This window comes from Peromyscus eremicus, chromosome 8a (genome assembly GCF_949786415.1).
Source record: "Peromyscus eremicus chromosome 8a, PerEre_H2_v1, whole genome shotgun sequence".
In the NCBI taxonomy this organism is placed as follows: Eukaryota; Metazoa; Chordata; class Mammalia; order Rodentia; family Cricetidae; genus Peromyscus; species Peromyscus eremicus.
This window is the reverse complement of record NC_081423.1, coordinates 70,346,867-70,367,635: the sequence shown is the minus strand read 5'-3', so window position 1 is coordinate 70,367,635 and position 20,769 is coordinate 70,346,867. Positions and strand designations below refer to the sequence as shown.

At 41.5% G+C, this 20,769-nt stretch overlaps 1 protein-coding gene and 1 pseudogene across 2 annotated transcripts in view; one reads left to right on the top strand and one right to left on the bottom strand.

Moving 5' to 3' along the window:
• The window catches only part of Rad51c (RAD51 paralog C), a 29,247-nt gene extending 21,802 nt beyond the window's left edge, over positions 1 to 7,445 (top strand). For both annotated transcript variants that reach the window (XM_059271453.1, XM_059271454.1), the window contains exons 8-9: positions 4,471 to 4,531; positions 6,198 to 7,445. In XM_059271453.1, coding sequence (XP_059127436.1) covers positions 4,471 to 4,531; positions 6,198 to 6,299 — 163 coding nt within the window. In that variant the 3' untranslated portion in view covers positions 6,300 to 7,445. The remainder of the gene's footprint in view (positions 1 to 4,470; positions 4,532 to 6,197) is intronic.
• Positions 2,871 to 4,128, bottom strand: LOC131917554 (glyceraldehyde-3-phosphate dehydrogenase-like; annotated as a pseudogene).
• Positions 7,446 to 20,769: the final 13,324 nt, after the last annotated feature.

Sequence of the window (20,769 nt, the reverse complement as noted above, 5' to 3'; positions counted from 1 at the left end):
CTACAATGATAACGATTTTCATGTATGATATGTGTACTTTCAAGAACTCCTAACTGTTTTTATCTAAAATACCTATCAAGCATCCAAGGCCAAATGATCTCCTGAACTAAGGTAGCACCCTTATGGAAACAACACCTGTTAGCTAGGTCAGACAGATAGCTTTATTTCTTGTACAATTTAAGCTGAGACCCTCCTTTTTTTTTCTTTTTTTTTCCCCATTTTTATTTATTTATTTTTCTCTTATCAGCTTGATACAGTATAAATTCTTATCCTAATAGTGAAATGTTTCATTGAGGCTTACCCAGTAATTGAGTAAAACCAAAACTTATTATAAGCCACAGTCATCCTAGGGTCCCCCCTGCTATGTGGCCTCCCTGGTTCTGTGGGTTGCAGTCTGATTGTTCTTTGCTTTATATCTAGTATCCACTTATGAGTGAGTACATACCATGTTTGTCTTTCTGGGTTTGGAGACCCTTCTTTCTTATACAGCCTTAGTGGAATTTATACTAACAGTATAGACTTCTAACATTTTACCTAACCACTTCTAGGAATTGATCACATAAATCCCCTTTTTTTGATATACTAACTGATTATTAGCTCTCAGTTGACCTCCTCCTTTACCACTTCCCTTTGGGTTGTAAAAGAAAGCCTGATGGTTACTGCCTGGGGAAAACTCTTGTCTGCCTTTATGAACCTGTAAGAATTCAAGCTTGGTGACCTTGCTCTGCCAGAGGATTGCTATTGCTTGAGTTTATAACTGAATACCTCAGAGACTTGGAGAGAACTGAGAGGAATAAGGAGAGAGAGGAGAATTTTGACTAGAGAACTTTAGGATGAGATGGAAGATGAAGAAGAGCCAGATGGGGCAGAACTAAGATGAGAGAATTAAGATAGAACTTAGAGGGGACAGCAGATAAAGGTAGAGAGAAATCAGGCAAGAAAGGAGCTAAGCATGAGAATAGTACTGAAGCTGTGTAGATAGAATTTTATCCCAGAGGAATAAAGTCGACGGACAAAAGAGCTCGGTATACTTAGATTCCTCCCCCCCCCCCCCAAAACAGTTCTTGCCGTTTGTAGCTTCTCTTCTGGGCCCCTGGGAAGATTATTAAGGCTGGTCCTTGATAATATTTGAGAGGTTAGGAAGAAATAGTAGCACATCTAGCAGACTTGTTGAACCCTCGGATCAGTGAAAGACCCTATCAGGAAAAAATAGGGTAAAGAGAGGTAGAAGATGCCTGACTCAGCCTCTGGCTTCCATGTGCCTTCAGTTTTATTTACACTATAAAAAACAGGGCTGGACAGGTACTTCAGTGGTTAAGAGCACTTGCTGTTCTTCCCAAGGACCTGAATTTTGTTCTCAACCTACACATCAGGGGACTACAACTGTCTGTGTAACTCCGTCTCCAGGATGTGATGCCTCTGGCTTCTGAGAGTTCATGCACCCATGTGTACATACTCACAGACAGACACACACCCCTACACATAATTAAAAATAATAAAAGCAGGCTGGAGAGATGGCTCAGAGATTAAGAGCACCGACTGCTCTTCCAGAGGACCTGAGTTCGATTCCCAGCACCCACGTGGTGGCTCACAACCATCTGTAATGAGATCTGGCACCTTCTCTGCATACGTAATAAATAAATAAATCTTAAAAAAATATTTAAAAAAATAATAAAAGCAAATCTTTAAAAACGTGTATACATGCCTACTTACTTTTTTTTTTTTTTTTTTTTGGTGGGGGCAGGAGATAGGGTATGGTGTAGCCAAGGCTGGCCTCTCAAACTCTCCATATCATGAGGATGACCTTGAATTCCTGACCTGTCTGCCTTCACTCTCTAAATGTGAAGATTATAGGTGTGTGCCACCATGACCAGCACTATTAATCTTTGGCTTCTAGCAGTTTTTCTTTTTTCTTTTTCTTCTCTGTTTTTGTTTTTTGTTTGTTTTTCCAGATAGTGTTTCTCTGTGTAGCCCTGACTGTCCTGGAACTCAGAAATCTGCCTGCCTTTGCCTCCCAAGTGCTGGGATTAAAGGCGTGCATCACCGCCACCCAGCAGTTTTTCTTTTTTGGTAGTGCTGTGGATTGAACCCAGAGCCTCAGTCGTTTTCCTCAAACATTGCTATATTCCCAGTGCCACTAACTGAAGATGTGTAGTCATATAACGTGTGTGGTCATATGACTTGAGTGAGCACATGAAATATGTGCTCATATATAACTTAACATGTGTGGTCCTATAACTTAAGGTGAGTGATCATATAACTTTTTTCATGTGTTATTAGTACCTTTTTTGTTACATATTTTCCACACTTTTAATTTTTAGCATAAGTAGCATTGCCTATGAAATAATTTATTTGATCTGTCATATTAATTTGCTTTAAATTTTTATGTATATAAACAACTGTATTGGATGTACTTGTTACTGCATGCTTGCATGGAAATATTGTTAGGATTCTGCTGCCACTCCAGCTGCATGGGCACACATGCACAGTTCAGCAGCTAAGCAAGGGGTATTGTGGTGTGGTCACACAATTAGCACATGGCGTAGCTCCCTAAGCCTACCTGTGCATGTTCATGGGAATCCTTAAATAGCTGGACACAGACTCCTCCTCCTTCCTCTCTGTTCTCTCCTGTTCTCTCTCTCTCTCTCTCTCTCTCTCTCTCTCTCTCTCTCTCTCCTCTGCTTCTTCCCCAGGCCTGGTCCTTTCGTTGTGTCGTGTCCCCCGTGTCGTCCCCCCCCACCTTCCTCCTCATAAAGCTCTGATACTGGGTTTTGTTGTGGCTTGTGCCTCATGACCTTTCAGCACTGTAACCAGCGCCACTTATCATTTTTAAAACAAGTATTTTTTTTTTTTTTTTTTTTTTATGGGTGCAGTGAACTTTATTGATGGTGTTCAAGAGAGTAGGGCTCCCTAAGCCCCTCCTGTTGTTCTGGGGGTCTGGGATGGAAACTGTGAGGGAGATGCTCAGTATCGGGGACTGAGATGGGACAGGAACTGCTCAGCAGCCGAGGGTCTCTCTTGCTGTCCTTGCTGGGGTGGGTGGTCCAGGGCGGGCTTCTTACTCCTTGGAGGCCATGTAGGCCATGAGGTCCACCACCCTGTTGCTGTAGCCAAATTCATTGTCGTACCAGGAAATGAGCTTCACAAAGTTGTCATTGAGAGCAATGCCAGCCCCAGCATCGAAGGTGGAAGAGTGGGGGTCACTGTTGAAGTCACAGGAGACAATGTGGTCCTCAGTGTACACTGGTCCTCAGTGTAGCCCAGGATGCCCTTTAGTGGGCCCTCCGACACCTGCTTCACCACCTTCTTGATGTCGTCATACTTGGCAGGTTTCTGCAGGCGGCATGTCAGATCCACGACGGACACATTGGGGGTAGGAACACGGAAGGCCATGCCCGTGAGCTTCCCATTCAGCTCTGGGATGACCTTGCCCACAGCCTTGGCGGCACCGGTGGATGCAGGGATGATGTTCTGGGCTGCCCCATGGCCATCACGCCACAGCTTCCCAGAGGGGCCATCCATGGTCTTCTGGGTGGCAGTGATGGCGTGGACTGTGGTCATGAGTCCCTCCACAATGCCAAAGTTGTCATGGATGACCTTGGCCAGGGGGGCTAAGCAGTTGGTGGTGCAGGAAGCGTTGCTGATAACCTTGAGTGAATTGTCGTACTTCTCATGGTTCACACCCATCACAAACATGGGGGCGTCAGCAGAAGGGGTGGAGATGATGACCCTTTTGGCCCCGCCCTTCAAGTGGGCCCCAGCCTTCTCCATGGTGGTGAAGACACCAGTGGACTCCACAACATACTCGGCACCAGCCTCACCCCACTTAATGTTGGCGGGATCTCGCTCCTGGAAGATGGTGATGGCCTTCCCGTTGACAACCAGCTTCCCGTTCTCAGCCTTGACTGTGCCGTTGAACTTGCCATGGGTGGAGTCATACTGGAACATGTAGACCATGTAGTTGAGGTCAATGAAGGGATCATTGATGGCAACAATCTCAGCTTTGCCAGTCTGGAAGGCAGCCCTGGTAACCAGGCGTCCAATTCGGCCAAATCCGTTCACTCCGACCTTCACCATCGTGTCTCAGGAACGAGGCTGGCACTGCACAGAAAGATGCGGCTGTCTCTGGAACAGGGAGGAGCAGAGAGCCTAAAACAAGTATTTTTTTAAGAAGGATTTTGTTTGTTTAAGACACAGACTGGTCTTGAACTCCTGGACTCAAAAAAATCCTACCTCTGCTTACCTGAAACTAAAGGCATCTGCCATGGTACCCTGTGGGGAAAGGTTTTTTTTTGTTGTTTGTTTGTTTGTTTGTTTGTTTTATTTTTTGTTTTAATATTTCTTTACATTTTGTGTCCTTGAGAACACTTGATAGAAGTATAGTATAGGACTCTGCCCATTTAAATTATGACATCAGCCATGTGACCCAATTAAGGCAATGTTTATATGTACTTTCTTTTCTTCAAGCAGGTTTGCAACATTGTACAAGTCACCAAGCCAGAAGGAGTCCACAGTACCGTTTCAGATCACAGTCAGTATTTAATCAGAGTGGGATTTTGGTGTTGGTGGGCAGTAATTATCTAAGGTCATGTACAAATGGTTTCTGTTAATCTTGTAGGCGGCAAGCATATTTGAGGACAGTTTTGATGTGAGAACATCACCAAAACAGTACTTACAGAGTACTGTAGTCAGAGTTCAACTGAAATTGATCTTTAAGAACAGAGGAAATATGTATGTTCCATGGCATCTGTAAAATCTACAAAGATTTTTATGTTGGAACTTTCAAAAGGAAAAGATACAATTGGACATGATGGCACACGCCTGAACTTAGGAGACTGAGATAGACCAGCATAGTCAGCATGAGGTCCTGTCTTAAAATACCAGCAACAGCAACAAAAAGGAAAATGTTAATATTGGTAATTTTGGTCTGTAGATAGTTGTAACACTTTGAAATGTTAATTTTCTGAGCATTCTCATCATTGGACTCCAGGCTCAAGTTGGCCTCAGACTCTTTAAAACTAAGCCTGACCTTGAGCGTCATTGTTTATTTAATATAGTTTACAGTTTGTTGCTTTGTGTGTCTGCATCTGTCTACCATTTGTATGCCTGGTGCCCGAGGAGGGTGAGCTTCCAAGTGGGGGCTGGGATTCACACTTGGGTCTTCCTCCAGAACAAGTGCCCTTACCACTGAGCCAACTCTCTCCAGCCCTTGATTTTGTTTTTGTTTTTGTGACAAGGTCTCTCTCTATAGCCCAGGCTGTCCCGGAACATACTCTGTAGACCGGGCTGGCCTCACACTCAAGAGATTCACCTACCTCTGCCTCTGGGAGTGCTAGCATTAAAGGTGTGCACCACCACACTAAGCAGCCATCTTATTTTTATAAGGATAAAAAAAAAAAAATTGAAAGCATTTCTGAAAATAAATTCTCCACTTAGTTTTATACTACCCTTACTTAACTTACACTAACCTGCATTTAATTGTTTTATCTTTTTGAGAAGAGATCTTGTTACGTATTTTAGGCTGGCCTTGAACTTTTGATCTTCCTGCTTTAACTGCCTGAAGACTGCTTTACAGATGCCTGCCACATGCTATGCAGAATATTTTATTGTGAAAATGATTTGTAGAGCACCTAGGTAGCAGGACAAACTATTTCTTTCCACTTCTCCCAACAGGTACCATAAGACTTACTAGGATTCTTTTTAGAGAACTTTTTGTTGTTAACTTGGGCAAAAGGGCATTGGGTTTCACCACTGAACTATGAGTCTTAGAGAATATTCTTATCTAGTGTTATTTTAAAGCTTTGGGCCGGGCGGTGGTGGCGCACGCCTTTAATCCCAGCACTCGGGAGGCAGAGCCAGGCGGATCTCTGTGAGTTCGAGGCCAGCCTGGACTACCAAGTGAGTCCCAGGAAAGGCGCAAAGCTACATAGAGAAACCCTGTCTCGAAAAACCAAAAAAAAAAAAAAAAAACTTTGGAAAACTGGGCAATGGTGGCACATGCCTTTAATCCCAGCACTTGGGAGGCAGAGGCAGGGGGATTTCTGTGAGTTCGAGGCCAGCCTGGTCTACAAGATCTAGGACAGCCAGGACTGTTACAGAGAAACTCTGTCTCAAACAACAACAAAAAAGATTATTTGGAAATTAGTCCTTCTTCTAAATGTTCTTTAAGTGTATTTGTGTATTTCTTTATCTTGCAGCCTCAGGGATTTAGAGATGCTGCTGTCCCTGCTTCTTCATCACAGACAGGAGGTTCTTCGAGTTTCCGGAAACGGTCACGAGAGCCAGAGGAAGAATGCTGACCCCCAACTAGTGTCCATGCGTACAGTTAGACTTAGGATGTGATAGTCATTGTAGTACACAGAAGTAGCTTATACTCTTTAAAGTGTAAACACATACTATGGCAGGAATGAATCAGAATTATATGATATGAATGGGAAAATGATAAAAGCTCCCCCTTTTTTTTCCCTGTGTGCGTATGCCGTGGTGTACATGTAGTAAGAGGACAACTTTTTGGGGAGTTGATTTTCTACTTCTACTTTTCTTTTTAATTTATTTTTCTGTGTATGGTGTATGCCCAGATCTCAGGGACTCCAAAAAGACCACTACAGAGATTGAATACCACATGTAAAAGTAAAGAGCCTTTATTTTCAAGCTCCAAGCTTGGTCTCTTTGTCTGTTGGACACAGCAGTGAGAGCAGAGAGCCCTGAGCTCAGGTTGGGTAGGGTTTTTTTTATATAGCAGAGGTTGGGGTGAGGGGATTTCTAGTATTCAGGACCCTGATTGGCTGACATTTGTCTAGGAGTATCTGTAAAACAGAAATAGGTGTGTGCTAGACTCAGGGACATCTGGCCATCTTATCTAACCTTATCTAATGGTTGGAAGTTTGGGATGTCAGATATTTCCCCTTAGATGTAGGCCCTTTCTGGGTGGGGTCAGCTTATGGCTTTTCCTGGGTCTGGGTGTTACCTGCCTGTAAGCCTGTTACAGAAGCTGTGTCTGGGCCTCTTTCCCTTGTATGTATGTTCACTATGTGTGTGGTGGTACCTACAAAAGCCAGAGTAGACTGGTGGATCCCCTGGAATTGGAGTTACAAATGACCCTGAGCCACCTTGAAGGTCCTGGGAACCAGACCCCAGTCCTCTGCAAGAGCCAAAAATGTTCCCTAATACTGGTCGGTGGTGACACACTCTTTAATCCCAGCACTTGGGAGGCAGAGGCAGGTGGATCTCTGAGTTCTAGGCCAGCCTGGGCTACAGAGTGAGTTCCAGGACAGCCAGGGCTACGCAAAGAAACCCTGTCTCTGAGGGAAAATCCAGTCTTTTTCTCTATTTGCTGTCTCCAGTTGATTTTGACAAACAAGTCCATGTGGCAGATGGTGGTTGTGTTTGGATTTCATCTTAGAGTTAGATTGTATGATCAATTAAAAAGATACAGAATTCCTTTTGTTTCATGTCATCAATATGATTACCCTTTCTGGTAATTGATGTACACATGTGAATATTGATAGTGTGACTTTAAAGTATCCATTGAAGGTTAATGTGGCTAAAAGTTTGCTTCCCAGGGAGATATGGAAACTGAGAAGTGGAGCCTGATGGGAATTCTTTAGATCATTGAAAGGTGCACTTCAAAAAGGATTGTGGGACCCAAGTCTCTTTTCTCTTGCTTCCTGGTCCTGAGGTGAGCAGTTCAGTCCTGTCATGTGTACATCTGCCGTCGCCATCTGGAAAACCCACCGGAGGCCTGGAAGCAATGATCTTGTCTGATCATGGGCTACAACCTCTAAAACTGAGCCAAAAGGAACCTTTTATCTCAGCCATAGTGATGAAAAGCTAACACAAATACATTTGTATGCACACAAAATACTTCAAAGATTTATAAGTGTTTTGCCTGCTTATTTATCTGTGTCCCATGTGTGTGCCTGGTGCCTATAAAGCTCAGGAGGGAGTGTTTGATCCCTGGAACTGGTTACAGGCAGTTCTGAGATACCGTAGAGGTGCTGGGAATGGAACTTAAGTCCTCTGCAAGAGCAGCGAATATTCTTTTTTTTTTTTTTTTTTTTTTTTTTTTTTTTTTTTTTTTTTTTTTTTGTTTTTTTTTTTTTTTTTTTTTGTTTTTTTTTTTTTTTTTTTTTTGGTTTTTCGAGACAGGGTTTCTCTGGGTAGCTTTGCGCCTCTCCTGGAACTCACTTGGTAGCCCAGGCTGGCCTCGAACTCACAGAGATCCACCTGGCTCTGCCTCCCGAGTGCTGGGATTAAAGGCGTGCGCCACCACCGCCCGGCTAAGCAGCGAATATTCTTAACTGCTGAACCAGCTCTCCAGTCCCCCAGTGTTGCTTGTTGTTTTTAATTGGCATATTTGTTGTACATAGTAATGGGTTTCATGAAGACTTTTGTTGTTGTTTTTTGTTTTTCAAGGCAGGGTTTCTCTGTAACAACAGCTTTGGCTATCCTGGAATTCACTTTTGTAGACCCTGCTGGCAGCCTCCAATTCACAGCAATCCACCTGCCTCTGCCTCCCAAGTGCTGGGGTAAAGGTGTGCACCGCCACACTTCATGAAGACATTTTATTATAGGTATATCACGTGTTCATTTCCAGTGTTTTTTTTTTTTTTTTTGGTTTTTCGAGACAGGGTTTCTCTGTGTAGCTTTGCGCCTTTCCTGGAACTCACTTGGTAGTCCAGGCTGGCCTCGAACTCACAGAGATCCGCCTGGCTCTGCCTCCCGAGTGCTGGGATTAAAGGCGTGCGCCACCACCGCCCGGCCTCCAGTGTTTTTAATGTCATTTCCATGTTTTACTATGTTGTGGACACAACTAGTACAACATAAGCTGATAATATAATTTACTTTAAAAACTCATTTGGTGAAGAATGAATTCTAGAAATTTACATTGTCCATTGCGGTACTTGGAAAATCATTTTAATTCCAAATAAGTTTAGGTGTTTATTATGACATACAGTATAAAGTTAAAAGCTCACACAACCTAATTCAGTACTTGGTTTTGTTTATTTTTAGGATACAGGCTTAATATTTTAAATATAGTTATTACATATCTATATTACTAGAGAAAAACTTAGAGATTATTCCATCGATGTCTGAGAGATACTTCATTGAGTAAAATGCTTGCCACAGGCATGAGGATATGAGTTCCATCCCTGGAACCTGCGTGAAAGAAACCTGAGACAGGCAGATCACTGGGGTTCAGCCAACCCAGCTGAACCTCGGCTTCAAGCCGATGAGGCCATCTTAAAAGCAGGGTGTATAGCTCCTGGGGAATGACACTTTGAGATGTGATCAGGCCTCCACATGCACACATACACACAAATCATTCTGCTAATCTCTTCTGTGATGCATGTGTGTTTGCACAATTGTGTGTGTGCGTGAATGTGGTTGTATGTGATCTGCAGTCCATAAGGGGTGGTCAGAGGACAGCCTTGTTGGTCCTTGCTTTCTGCCATGTTTGAGACAGCCTCTCTTTGCATTGGCCAAGCCTGCTGGTCTGCAAGCTCCCAGGAATTCTCCTGTCTCTGCCTCCAGATATGCAATAGGAGCACCAGGATTGTAAGTGTGTGCTCTTGACCGCTGAGCCATCTCCCAACTTCACTGTGCTTTATTTTTGTCAATAATGTTCTTAATCAAGTTTCTGTGATTGGTGGGAAAATTACAGTATGATCTGATAGGACTAAAGTTAGAGGACCCACATTCTTACTCTGCCTGAGACTTCAAGAAATGCCAATTTGGGCATCTTTATTTTTCTTTCATATTTATTTTCACTGCCCTTATTTATAAACAGGATTGTTTATAAATGATTGATTTTCTGGTTTCTATTTTTATACAAGCAGTATGAGACAGGCACTGGAAATGATCAGCACTGAAAATATTGGAAAAAGTGACATTTACTTTCATGATCACAGAGGTGTGGTTGCTACACACCTGTAATCTCAGCACTCAGGAGGCTGAGGCATGAGGATTGCTGCTAGTTCCAGCCTAGCCTGAGCTGTACAGCAAGACCCTGTGTCAAAAATAAATAAAACAATAAAAATCAATAATATTAAGATTACTCTTGTAATACCTTGAATTTCAGTTTTGAGACAAAGTTGAAGTGTTCTATTGCTTTAAAAAAACATACTGAGTTACAGGAGAGAAGCTGACTGTTTATAATATGTATTTTTAACATCAGTGCCTAAATTTACTGTTACTGTTAAAATTTACAGAACATTTTGCTCCCTTAGAACTGATTTTGGCATAAAATATGTTGACAAGATTTCATGTATTTTTGACCGTAGTATGTTTCTTTGCTTGTCTTCAGTTCCAGTTCACCTTTGGCATAGGCTTTGTGATACTTCAGCTGTCCATTTGACTTCCATTAGTGTAGTAAGAGGGGAGCTCTTAAGCATTCTGTTACTTTAAATATGGTTCTTATGTGTAATTTATTTTATGAAGATATAAAAATTATACTCATTCAAAAGGGATGGAGGGAGAACTCAAGATTATATCCTACCAACTTTCAAAAACAGGTTGCAAGATAAGGGACAAAAACCAAACAGTGATGTAAAGAGAATTTATGTCAATAAGCCATATAAATTGAGGCTCAAAGAGAAAAGTATAATTATGAAACTAACTGATTCAATAATAGGAAGTACCCTACTTCTTAGAAAAGAATGTTAAATGAAGACAAAAATAAATGGCTTAATAAGCCCTCCACCCCCAGCACATGCCTTTAGTCCCAGCACTCAGGCAGAGGCAGGCAGATCTCTGAGTTTGAGGCCAGCCCGGTCTGGTCTACAGAGTGAGTTTCAGGACATCCAGGGCTGGTAGGTGTGGTGACGGAACTGAAATCCCAGCACTTAGAACGGTAGAGATGGCTCAGTGGTTAAAGCACTTGCTGCCCTTGCAAAGGACCCAAGTTCAGTACTCGGCACCCACATGGCAGCTCACACCTTGTGCAACTTAAAGTTCCAGGGGATCCAGCTCCCTCTTCTGCTCTCCACAGGAACCAGGTACTTATTCGATGCACACCCATACATGAAGGCAAACATTCAAAGAATAGAATATTAAAAAAAAATAAATTCCAGCATTTGGGAGGCAAAGGCAGGAGAATCAGGAAATAAAGGATAGCCTTGAGTACATAGGGCATTGAAGCCTTCCTAAGCTACATGTGACCCATCTCCTCCTGTAATTAATCATTTTCTACTTGAGTGTTTTCAATGTAAACGAAAAAAAGCATAATGTGAATGGCCAAACAGTTTTAATTAATACAAGCCTCTGTGTGTTTACTTGGGTCCAAGTGGCTGCAGGGTCAAGGGAGCCGGGCAGGACCAGAAAAACTTCAGCTACAGTTATCTTGCCCTGTTGAACCTTCACATAGTTAGTCCACAAAGTGGACTGTAGCTTTGGAGAGCTGCAAAGGAGAACCACAGCCAAGCTCAGTAAACATACGGAGTTGTGGAAAAGTAAAAGGATTTCAATTCTAGATACCGAAGTTTTAGAACAGTTTGTTTTGAAGCAGTAGAAAACTGGCATGGGGGGCTGGAGAGATGGCTCAGTGGTTAAGAGCACTGACTGCTCTTCCAGAGGTCCTGAGTTCAATTCCCAGCAACCACATGGTGGCTCACAACCATCCGTAATGAGATCTGGTGCCCTCTTCTGGCCTGCAGGGACACATGCAGGCAGAATACTGTATACATAATAAATAAATAAAATAATTAAAAAAAAAAAACTGGCATGGTTTCCCATGAACCTTTCTGGATAGGCTGCTAGATCTTCCCAAATTGTTTCTTCCTATACTGTTTTTTTGTTTTGTTTTTTTTAAGATTTATTTATTAGGTACACAGAAGAGGGTGCCAGATCTCATTACAGATGGTTGTGAGCCACCATGTGGGTGCAGGGAACTGAACTCGGGACCTCTAGAAGAGCAGTTGGTGCTCTTAACCTCTGAGCCATCTCTTCCAGCCCCTCTTCCTATACTTTTTAAAGAATTTCAAGTCTTCCTGTTTTGTGTCTATTGTTTCTCTTTATTCCCATTGATTCTGTTTTTTTTTTTTTCCTGTACTCTGATTATTTCTTACTGCTAACTATTCCAAGCCTTCAGCTTCTCTTAGTCCATGAAGCACCCATCTGAAGGAATGTATATCACATTTTCTTAGGGCCAGACATAGTGCTCCTCAAGATACAAACCAGGCATGGAGGCAGGAGGATCAGAAGCTCAAGGTTGTTCTCTGCTACACAGCAGTGGAGGTCAGGCAGTTCTACCTGAAACCCTGTCTCACTTCGTATCCCAGGCTGGGCTTGGGGACTCACAGAGAGGGGCTGCTCTGCCTCCCAGTGCTGCATTTAAAAGTGTGCACCATGGTGCCCAACACCCAGTAGATTCTCTTAAAGCACTGTGCTTACCATGTTTCTTTGCATTGCAATTTTTTTGTCGGTACTTAGAAGAAGTAATTACTTTGGGGGAGGGGACTGGGAAGAGGGGAGGGAGGGGAAGCTTTGGTTAGCATGTAAAACAAAAAGAAAAACCTAAAAAAAAAAACCTCCAATAAACATCACTCTATATGATGTTAATTTTTTCTTTTTTTCCCTTTTTTTATTATTAAGAAATTTTCTATTCATTTTACATACCAACCACAGATTCCCCCTTCTTCCTCTTCCCACCCCCCAGCCTTCCCCCCCAACCCTCCCCTCCTTCCCACCTCCTCCAAGTCAAGGTCTCCCATGGGGAATCAGCAGAGTTTGGTACATTCAGCTGAGGCAGGTCCAAGCCCCTACCCCCTGCACCAAGGCTGTGCAAGGTGTCTCACCATAGGCACTAAGCTCCAAAAAGCCTGCTCATGCACTAGGGATGGATCCCGATCCCCTGCCCGGGGGAGGGGGGAGGGGGGGCGGACACACAAACAGTGTAAGCTAAACAACTGTCTCGCATATCCAGAGGGCCTAGTTAAGTACCATGGGGGCTCCACAGCTATTGGTCCACAATGTTAATTTTAACAAGTTTTTATCAATAAAATACTTTTCAAAACAAAAAAATAATTAAAAGTTTATTTCCTTAGATCTAATCCTGAACTTTCCTCACAGGCTTTATTCCTAAAGAGTTTTGAAATTATTGGCATATGCTTTCAGTGATATAAAATTTCAGTATTTCATGTGATGATTTGAGGACATTTGAAGAATAATTGGTTTGTAAAGCTATGTGTACGGGTGTTTTGCCTGCACATCTCTGTACCACATGGGTACCTTGTGCCATTGGGTCCTGTAGGAGTTATAGAAAGTTGTGTACTCTCTGATTTGTAGAGTGAAAATTAGTCAGAAAATATTGATGTGGATTTTTTAGTAATTAACTTTAGAAGAATCATTCATTATAGAAAGAACATGCCACATACCAACATTTATAGTATCAAATTACCATCACTTCTGTAAGGATGTCCTACTCCATAATTTGGTGGCTAGATGTGGATGCTGGGAGTTGAACAACCAGTGATCTTAACCACTAAGCTATCTCTCCAGCCAGTGGGTGTTTTTGTTTTGTTTTGAGACAGGGTATTGTATGTAATTCAAGTTAGCCTGGGATTTTCCTGCCTCCACCCTAAGTGCTGGGATTACAGGAAAGTACCCCCATGCCAGGATTTGAAAATAATTTTATGTTTGAAAGACTCAAGCTTATTTTGCATATATACTTCGATTGCTGCCTTTGCAAATAACGTACCGTTATTTAGGTACGAAGTAAAGATTCAAATCTTAATCCTTGGTTTAATTACTGAAAACCATGTGTGCTACCTTGGTGCCAAAAATGTCATTTATAGATTACTCTTTCACAAGGCAGCAAATGACTTCATATGCCCAAGTTACTTCCTTTCTGGAAAAGATGCATTGTGTCAGCATGGTCACCATGTGTGGTAATTGATAACGTCTGTGCCACATGGCTTGCTTCAGCTCTTGTCCGGCACAGCTAGTCTACCTCCTATGATTGCCATATGCTGCAGCACTCTAGGTTAATGGAGTCATTTCATCTTCCCTTCTAGTCACAAATGTTGCTGTGGCTCGATTCCATCAACCAAGAAGAAAGTATTTAGCAATATCTAAGTGTAGAAAGCGAAGCATTTTAGCAATATCTAAGTATAGAACACACCTTGGTTAGGAATTTGTGGATTTTGTTTGATTTTCATTGAGAAAACTGCTGTTGTAGGGTTTTTGTTTGCTTTGTTTTAGTTTTAATGACTGCAGGAGAGTGATGGGCATCTGCTGACCTAAGTAGGACATGTTCAGTATCATGAATTTTTACATGTATTCATTCAACGTGAATATATAAAAGTAATTTAAAATTAGATGATAGTAAAGGTAAATTTTTATTACCAAGAAGTATTTTGTGATTTGTAGAGTGGAAATTAGTCAGCAAATATTGATGTGGATTTTTTTAGTAGTCAGTCCACTTTAGAAGAATTATTCATTATAGAAAGAACATGCCACATGCCAACATTTATAGTATGAAATTACCATCACCTTCTACCCTCTTCTATAAGGATGTCTTAGTTCATATTTTGGTGGCTAGATAAAAAGACTGTTATCTACAGTTAAAACTTTTTTTTTAAAGGTTAGAACCTATTTGGGGCACTTATTTGCCTTTAAAACTAATAAAATTTAGTTCATATGGCTTGTTACTACTTGGAGTGAATTTTAATTTTGGTAGCTTTAATTTTGGTAGCTTTGGCTCATTCCTGCAAATGACTATAGCCTGAAAGAGGAAAGGAATTGAAAATTATTATAGCAATCTTTTTTTTTTTCAGCAACTGGGGATGATTTTTAAAATATACCTATTGATCGAAGCTCCTGTTCGGAATATTTTTTTTTAATTTTTTTCGGAATATTTTTTTTAATAATTTATTTTATTTCAGGTGCACTGGTGTTTTGCCTGCATGTATGTCTGTGTGAGGATGCCAAGTCTCCTGGAACTGGAGTTATAGTCATGAGCTGCCATATGGGTGCTGGGAATTGAACCCAGATCCTTTGGGAGAGCAGCTAGTGCTCTTACCTGCTGAGCCATCTCTCCAGACCCTGAAGTAATTCCTATTGTATGTAGTCTTGTCAGATATTCTGTGATACTCTACTGAGGCAGATCAGCTCCCCTTTTTCCCCTAGGGCACTCTTGAGGAAGGAGAAGTGAGAAATATGTAGATAGAAGTAGAGGAGAGAGAAAAACACAGCACAGCTCGGGAGGGCCTGGGTCAAAACCCACCAGCGCCTTCTGTCTCTACTAAAGGGCTTTAGAGGAATGCCAGGGGGTGGAGCAAAAGTCCTCCTCCAGCACAGCCAAGCTTAGATTATCTCAGGCACCTGGTGACCATGCACGTGTTCCAGCCATCCCCTAATGCAGCCCTGCTGTGTAAAGCAAGCTCAGATCTCACTAGGAAGCTTTTGTGGGCTCCCACACTCTACTATGTGATTTGATGATGACACTTTTTTTTTTTAGATGAAAATAGTTTTTATTGGCCAGGCTTAGTGGAGCCTTTGATCCCAGCACTTGGGAGACAGAGGCAGGTGGATCTCTGTGAGTTCGAGGCCAGCTTGGTCTACAGAGTGAGATCCAGGACACCAGGAGCTACACAGAGAAATCCTGTCTCAAAAAACAGAAAAAAAAGAGCAGGCATCACTCTTTCAGTGTTTGTGTTAGTATGTGTGTGTGCTTATGGAGGCCAAGAAAGGGCATTCAATTCCCTGGTTGGTGTTGGACAGGTGGTTGTGAGCCTCTTGACATGGGCCAGGAGATCAAACTCTGGTCCTCTGCAAGAGGTGCAATTGCTCTTAACTCCTGAGCCATCTCTCCAGCCCTACACATTAATATTTTAAGAGTTATTTACATATTATCCTTCAGTTACGTTTTGAAACTTTATTATATTAAAAAAAATTGCAATTTAAAGAACAAAAACTTCAATGGGTGGTGGTGGCCCATACCTTTAATCCCAGAACTTGGGAAGAAGATGTAGGTAGACCTCTGAGTTTGAAACCAGCCTTATCTACAGATCTAATTCCAGGACAGCCAAGGCTACACAGAGAAACCTTGTCTCTAAAACCGAAACCCAAAACAAAAACAAAACCCTTCACACGCTAAAATTAACCAGACCCCTAAACTTACAACTCAGTGGCCTTCTCTATGCAGTTAAAGTAGCCATTCAGAATGGAATCTGTGGAACTTAACATTAGATTTTATATTTTCACTATAGGATTTTTTTTTTTTTACTTTTTTATTCTTTTGGTTTTTCAAGACAGGGTTTCTCTGTGTAGCCCTGGCTATCCTGGAACTCACCCTGTAGAGCAGGCTAGCCTAAAACTTGGAAATCCACCTGCTTCTGCCTCCCAAGTGCTGGAATTAAAGGCATGCACCACCACCACTCAGCTCTATAGAATACACTTTTATGCACTTAAACCACCAAACCCAAAACATTCTTAACAGAGTTAGAACTAGAAAAATAGCTTTATATTCTCTTTAATAGCTTATATTTCTTTTGTAGATTCATTTTAAAAAATATTTCATTTATTTATTTATTTATTGACAGAGTCTCTCTACAAAGCTCTGGATGTCCTGGAACTCACTCTGTAGACTCACAGAGATGTCTCCTGAGTGCTGGGATTAAAGACGTCCCACTATGTCTGGCCTTTTAAAAGATTTTTAAAAGTATATATGTATATGCCACATATGTGTGGGTGCCCTCAGAGATCAGGAGAGGGCATTGGATCCTCTGGAGCTGGAGTTACAGGAGGTTATGACCAGCCTGAAGTTGGTGCTGGGAACTAAACTCAGGTCCCCTGGAAGAGCAAATGCTCCAATCCACTAGGCCATCTCTTCAGCCCAAAACTCAGTTTTTAAAATAGTAAAAAGCAACATATATATTTGTTTTGTTTTTCAAGACAGGGTTTCCCTGTGTAGCCCTGGCTGTTCTGGAGCTTGCTCTGTAGACCAGACTGGCCTTGAACTCAGAGATTGGCCTGCCTATTAAGCATTTGTATAAGCATTGACTTGTAGGACATTGAATGTGAACTAAATATATCTTATTATTATGCTATTTCCTTAAAAATATAAAACAACTTTGAAACGGCATATTTTATTATTTGATGTGTGATATTAGCTCAAATCATTGACTTTAGGAATTAGGAATATAAGAATAGAAGTTTTTAAATGCAGTGTTTCCATTTTTCCTATATATAGACAAGATAGACATAGTTTAGAAAAGACAGAACATATATTCTAGATTTCCATAACTTAGAGCATATCAACTGGAGATAAGAAGTTACAGGTTTTTAAAAATTACATGCCTTACTTATTCATATAGCAAAATTATGATTTCAAATTAATGGAGTATCTTTGGAGTGTTTTTAAGTTTACAGGGAAGTTGGGATAGAGTTAGCATGCATGCTTTCTTCTCCCCCCATTCCCACCCCCGTTTCCGACATCCTGTGCCTATTCCTGATAAACCGACACTGGTGTGTTAGTAGTGTTCACCAAAGTCCATACTTACATCAATGCTCACTTGTGCCTATTATATGAAATCCTGACATGCATCTGCCATTTCAGGTGGGGTTTCAAGCCTCCCTTTGCCCTGTATATTGCATGCTTCCTTTGCCCCCTGAACTTGTGATAATCTGTTATAATTTTAGGAAATAATCCACTGCTAACTTTGCTTCAAGTAAACTCTTCCAGTAGAATCTTTCAGATCTAAAATTGCTGTAATTTCAGCTTAATCCACTTCAAATTCTGTCCCATATAATCCTTTCATAGTTTTAAGATTTTGTTATTGTATCATTTTTGTTAAAACAAATGCAGAAAATTATTTATACGGTGATAAAACAAAAAACTATAAAAATCTTTTCTCTGGTTTCTAAAAGATGAGGAATCTGGAAGCTGCCACATCCTTAGACTGAAGGAAAAACACAAGATGATGTTTTCAGAGCCCAGAGGCTCAGGTCACTGTCCACAGCCTGAAGTCCAGGGGACATTTAAGGGGAGCACAGTCACAAATAGATACAACAGGCTCAGGACTGAGACAAGGGGGAAGGAACATGCTGGGCCTTTTTGCTCTCCTCACTTATAATTTCCTGTCAGTGCCTCCCACTGGGCAAATGACAGCTGAAAAGGCGTTGTCACTGAAGCCCGGTGAATGCAACCTAAACAGGCCAGCTCTGCTGCGGTACGGAGTGGAACAAGGAAGGAAAAAGTGCCTATGGTAGCAAAAGGACAAGTCTTCACACTCAGTCAGTTCTCTTTAAAATCAACCTTGTTGACCTTTAATTTTTGTACAATATACTTACTTTAAATGCATATTTAAGCCTTTTACATGCTAGGCAAGTGCTTTACCGCTGAGCTACATCCCTATTATCTTTAATGTATAGTTTGATAATTTAACTCATGTAACCACCCAGTTAAAATAGAGAACATTTTTGTGTAGTAGAATAATATTTTAAGATGTGTTACTTTTGTTTATGTTGCATTATGTTTAACTCTGTGAAGCTGTGTTACTGTGTCTGTCTAAACACCTGATGGTCTAATAAAGAACCTAACAGCTAATAGCTGGGCAGGAGAAAGGATAGGTGGGGCTGGCAGGCAGAGAGGATGTATAGAAGGAGAAATCTGGGAAGAGAGAGGAAGGAGCTGGAGGAGGAGGACTTAGGGGCCAGCCACCCAGCTACACAGCAAGCCACAGAATCAGAATAAGATTTACCAAAATAAGAGAATAAAAAAGCCAAGAGGCAAAAGATAGATGGGATAAAATAAGTTAAGAAAAGCTGGCTAGAGCCGGGCGGTGGTGGCGCACGCCTTTAATCCCAGCACTCAGGAGGCAGAGCCAGGCGGATCTCTGTGAGTTCGAGGCCAGCCTGGACTACCAAGTGAGTCCCAGGAAAGGCGCAAAGCTACACAGAGAAACCCTGTCTCGAAAAACAAAACAAAACAAAACAAAACAAAACAAAAACAAAAAAAAAAGAAAGAAAAGCTGGCTAGAAACTAAGCCAAAATAAGGCCAAGGCCAGCCATTTATCATTAAGTATAAGCCTCCATATGTGATTTAGTTGGGAGCTGGGTGGCGAGCTCCCCAATAGAGGTAAAAAGCAAAAAACATTTTTTTTTTGAGACTGTAACTCTGGCTGTGCTTGAACCAAAATGGTAGACCAGAATGGCTTTGAACTCACTGAGATCCACCTGCCTCTGCCAACCGTGTGCTGAGATTAAAGGCTTGCACCACCACACTCAATGATAGAGAACATGCGTAATGAACTCAAAGTATTCGCTCCAGCTCCTTCCTGCTTTCTCACAGTTAAGCCTTTTCTGTCATTCGATTGTTTTTCTTGAGATGTTCTATGTAGCCTAGACTGACCTTAAACTTGCAATCCTCCTGTCTCAGCCTCTTGAATGTTGGTATTATAGACATGTACCACCACAGCACATCTGGTTTAGTCTTGCCTGTTTTTTAGGATACCATATGGATGAAATAATATGTATTCTTTGGTGCAACTGAAAATATTTTTATTTTATGTGTATCAGTGTTTTGTCTGCAGGCATGTATATGCACCAGGTACATGTCTCATACTTGCAGAAGCCAGAAGAGGGTGTTGAATTCCTTGGAACTGGAGTTGAGGGAGGATGTGAGCTGCCCTGTAGGTTCTGGGAATCAAGCTCGTGTCATCTGCAAGAATAATAAGTGCTCTCAACAGCTGAGCCATTTCTCCAGCCCGCCTTTGTGCACTTTTTGTTTTTCAGTATGTTATTTTTATTGTATGTATATGTGCTTGCCTGCATCTATGTGTATGTACCAAGTACATGCCCAGTGCCCAAAGAGGCCAGAAGAGGACATTGGACCCCCTTGAACTGGAGCTAACAGGCAGTTTTGAGCCTCCCTGTGGATGTTCTGAATTGAATCCAGGTCCTCTACAAGAGAAGCAAGTACTCTTAAATGCTGAGCCATATCTCCAGTCCTCTCAACATGTATGGGTTTTGTTTTGTTTTGTTTTATTTGTTTGTCTTGACATAGGAAGATCTCATATAGCCTAGGCTGGCCTTTACTTCACTATGTATCAAGGCTTGGCTTCAGCACCCCCACCCACCCACCCACCCTTTTTTTTTTTTTTTCTGAGACAGGGTCTCACTATATATCCCTAGCTGTCCTGGAACTTGCTATGTAGACCATGCTGGCCTTTAACTCACTGAGATCCACCCACGTCTGCCTTTCTGGATCTGGGACTAAAGGTGTGCACCACCACATCTAGCTCAGCTCTTAATCTTGTTCTATGATGAGTGCTGAGATTCTAGGCATGTACCATGCTTAGCTTAGTTCATCTGTTTTTTATTGACAAGTTGTATTCTGTTGCATGAATATACTACAATTACCCATCTTTCCTGTTCATAGATTTGTATCTTGCTCCCATGCCTGAAGTGTTATAAATACAACTGTGAACATTTATGTACAACTTTTTATGTTTATGTATGTGTTTGTGTTTGTGACAAGTTATTTCTCTTGGGTAAATATCTGAGAAAATGTCTGGGATATACAAGAAGCTACTAAATTCAACATTTTTACCCTTACGAACATTACTATGAAAATTCATGAAAGGACATTGTACATTTCCTTCAACAAGATAAGGAGTTAGAAGAACATTTTTTTTGTAAGAAAAGTATCTCAAAATAACTCACTATACATTTTATATACATTATGGTTTTTCATAACTTGAATTTTTTAAAAGATTTATTTATTATGTATACAGCATGTTTGCTTGCAGGCCAGAAGAGGGCACCAG